The following is a 1,900-nucleotide window of genomic DNA, read 5'->3' on the forward strand; positions in this document are numbered from 1 at the left end:
TTATTTTATAAATATATTCCATTAAACATAAATTATCGCTTTGAGAACGTTAATTACGCAAATTCCAGAATCTTTTAAGACAGGTAAGAGATGCAAGAACATAACAATTAAATTATTATCTTATATCACCTTTCACGCATCTTTATCTTGATTAATGCGATAAATTTTAATCATTCTGTAGGATTATTTCGAAATAAACATAGGTAAATAGATAATGTCTCGTTTATAAAGCGGCTGTTTTATGTTTAATTTATCAATAAATTTTTGTAAAATCTAAAGAAGAAAATATGAAGATCCTGATCAGAACTCTGCTCTTGATATACGCAGTCTCCATTAATTTTCGTGGTAAGGTTTTCCGACTATACATAAATTTTACATAAAATAACTGTTCATTTAGAGACTTATCTTCTTCGGTTGAGCGATTAACTATTTTGTTAAAGATTCATCGTTTTTGGAATAATTCAATTGATTTTAAATGAAAATTGAAATCTTATTTTGTTGTGATATTTACTACTACATTATTCGTGAAAAATTGATCTTCCTTGATGAAAAAGTGAACTACTTATTTAAAAGCCGCAAATATTTATTTTTACAGAATTAGGTGCTATTTCGGGAAATCCAACTATTCAAAGGAATATCCGTTATGGGAACAAAGAAATTGGAGTCTGGATAAGTCGTCCACCAGGTAGACCAATACTCTTACATGTTTCGGTTCTGCCTGAACGAGATAATTACATTCCAAATTTAAGGGAACGCCAGCAAAGAGGCATTGCGGTTCGTTATCTTACTTTCGAAGGCTTCTCGTTTGCGGTGTACCAGCAAGATAAACCGAATGGAAACGTATTGGGGGCTTCAATTACCGCGAGGTTTTAATTACTCACGTGGAGATGCAATATTAATATTATAAATATGACAAAATTATGCAATGATTGTCTGATTTTTGTTATTGAATAAAAATTATTATTAGCTGTAAATCATGATTATTTAGAGTACAATTATTTAATTAAAATAAATCTGTTATATCATCAGCGAATGGTACTTTACCGACAGTAGATAACCTTCCAAAACCATGGAAGCAGAAAATCCACTATATCGATCAAGTAAAAAATCTTGAATAACTGAAATGCTTAATGTCTTAATCAGACTGGATGGAATTTTTTTTTCAATTTAAAATTAATTTTTTTTTTAATATCTATCTTTTTTCGCTGCACTGAGAATCGAACCACAGAACTTGTCGTTTCCGGTCAGGTGGTTTTCCATCAAGCTTTTTGCATTAAGCTTAATGAAAAAGCACCACCGGAAATCAGAAGTTTTGTGGATCGATTCTCAGTGAATCGGAAAGAGAAAGATCCTTTTTTTAAGAAAAAATGTGTCTGATACACATTTTTAAAATTGAAAAAAACTAATTATATTTACAACAATAAAAACCAACTTTCTATACACAAAAACATCTTTGTACTATTCTACATTTTACAAATCGAAAAAAAACCTTTTTCCATCAATAGTAACTTCTTTCTACTATCCAGCAGAAAAATTCATAATCCGTTTTGAACCCCTAACAAGGCCGATTAACTTTCCTTTAAAACAACACGAGTCACCCAAGTATGCTGTTGAATTTTATAATTCCTCAAATCAACCCTTACATCAACCGCTATCCATTATGGAACTCTCTCTTTAAAAAGCTAGAAAAAAAATTATTGTCCAAAATATATCATAAAGTGTATTCCGAAGACCCCCTAGTGGCCACATTGTTTGAGAACGTCTTTACGACATCGTTACGATATCTTTAAGACAACTTTACGACATCCTATGACCGTGTCGTTAAGGTGTCTTTACGATATCGTAAATAAGTCGTATGATCTGACTATTTCTTTACGATATCGCAAAGACACCAAAACGA

At 31.1% G+C, this 1,900-nt stretch overlaps 1 protein-coding gene across 1 annotated transcript; it reads left to right on the forward strand.

Moving 5' to 3' along the window:
- Positions 1-246: 246 nt before the first annotated feature.
- On the forward strand, positions 247-907 carry LOC117171158. Its single transcript, XM_033358215.1, has 3 exons — positions 247-345; positions 596-685; positions 750-907. The coding sequence occupies exons 1-3, from the start codon at positions 288-290 to the stop codon at positions 905-907; spliced, it is 306 nt and encodes a 101-aa protein (XP_033214106.1). The 5' UTR covers positions 247-287.
- The last annotated feature ends 993 nt before the right edge of the window (positions 908-1,900 follow it).

This window comes from Belonocnema kinseyi, chromosome 1 (assembly GCF_010883055.1).
Source record: "Belonocnema kinseyi isolate 2016_QV_RU_SX_M_011 chromosome 1, B_treatae_v1, whole genome shotgun sequence".
Classification (NCBI taxonomy): domain Eukaryota; kingdom Metazoa; phylum Arthropoda; class Insecta; order Hymenoptera; family Cynipidae; genus Belonocnema; species Belonocnema kinseyi.

What these genes read in the sequence shown, in the direction of transcription:
- LOC117171158 (XM_033358215.1), top strand. Translation starts at nt 288, where the DNA reads ATGAAGATCCTGATCAGAACTCTGCTCTTGATATACGCAGTCTCCATT. An exon ending in AGTCTCCATTAATTTTCGTG is followed by an intron (nt 346 to 595) that starts GTAAGGTTTTCC and finishes TTATTTTTACAG; the next exon opens with AATTAGGTGCTATTTCGGGA. An exon ending in CTGGATAAGTCGTCCACCAG is followed by an intron (nt 686 to 749) that starts GTAGACCAATAC and finishes TCCAAATTTAAG; the next exon opens with GGAACGCCAGCAAAGAGGCA.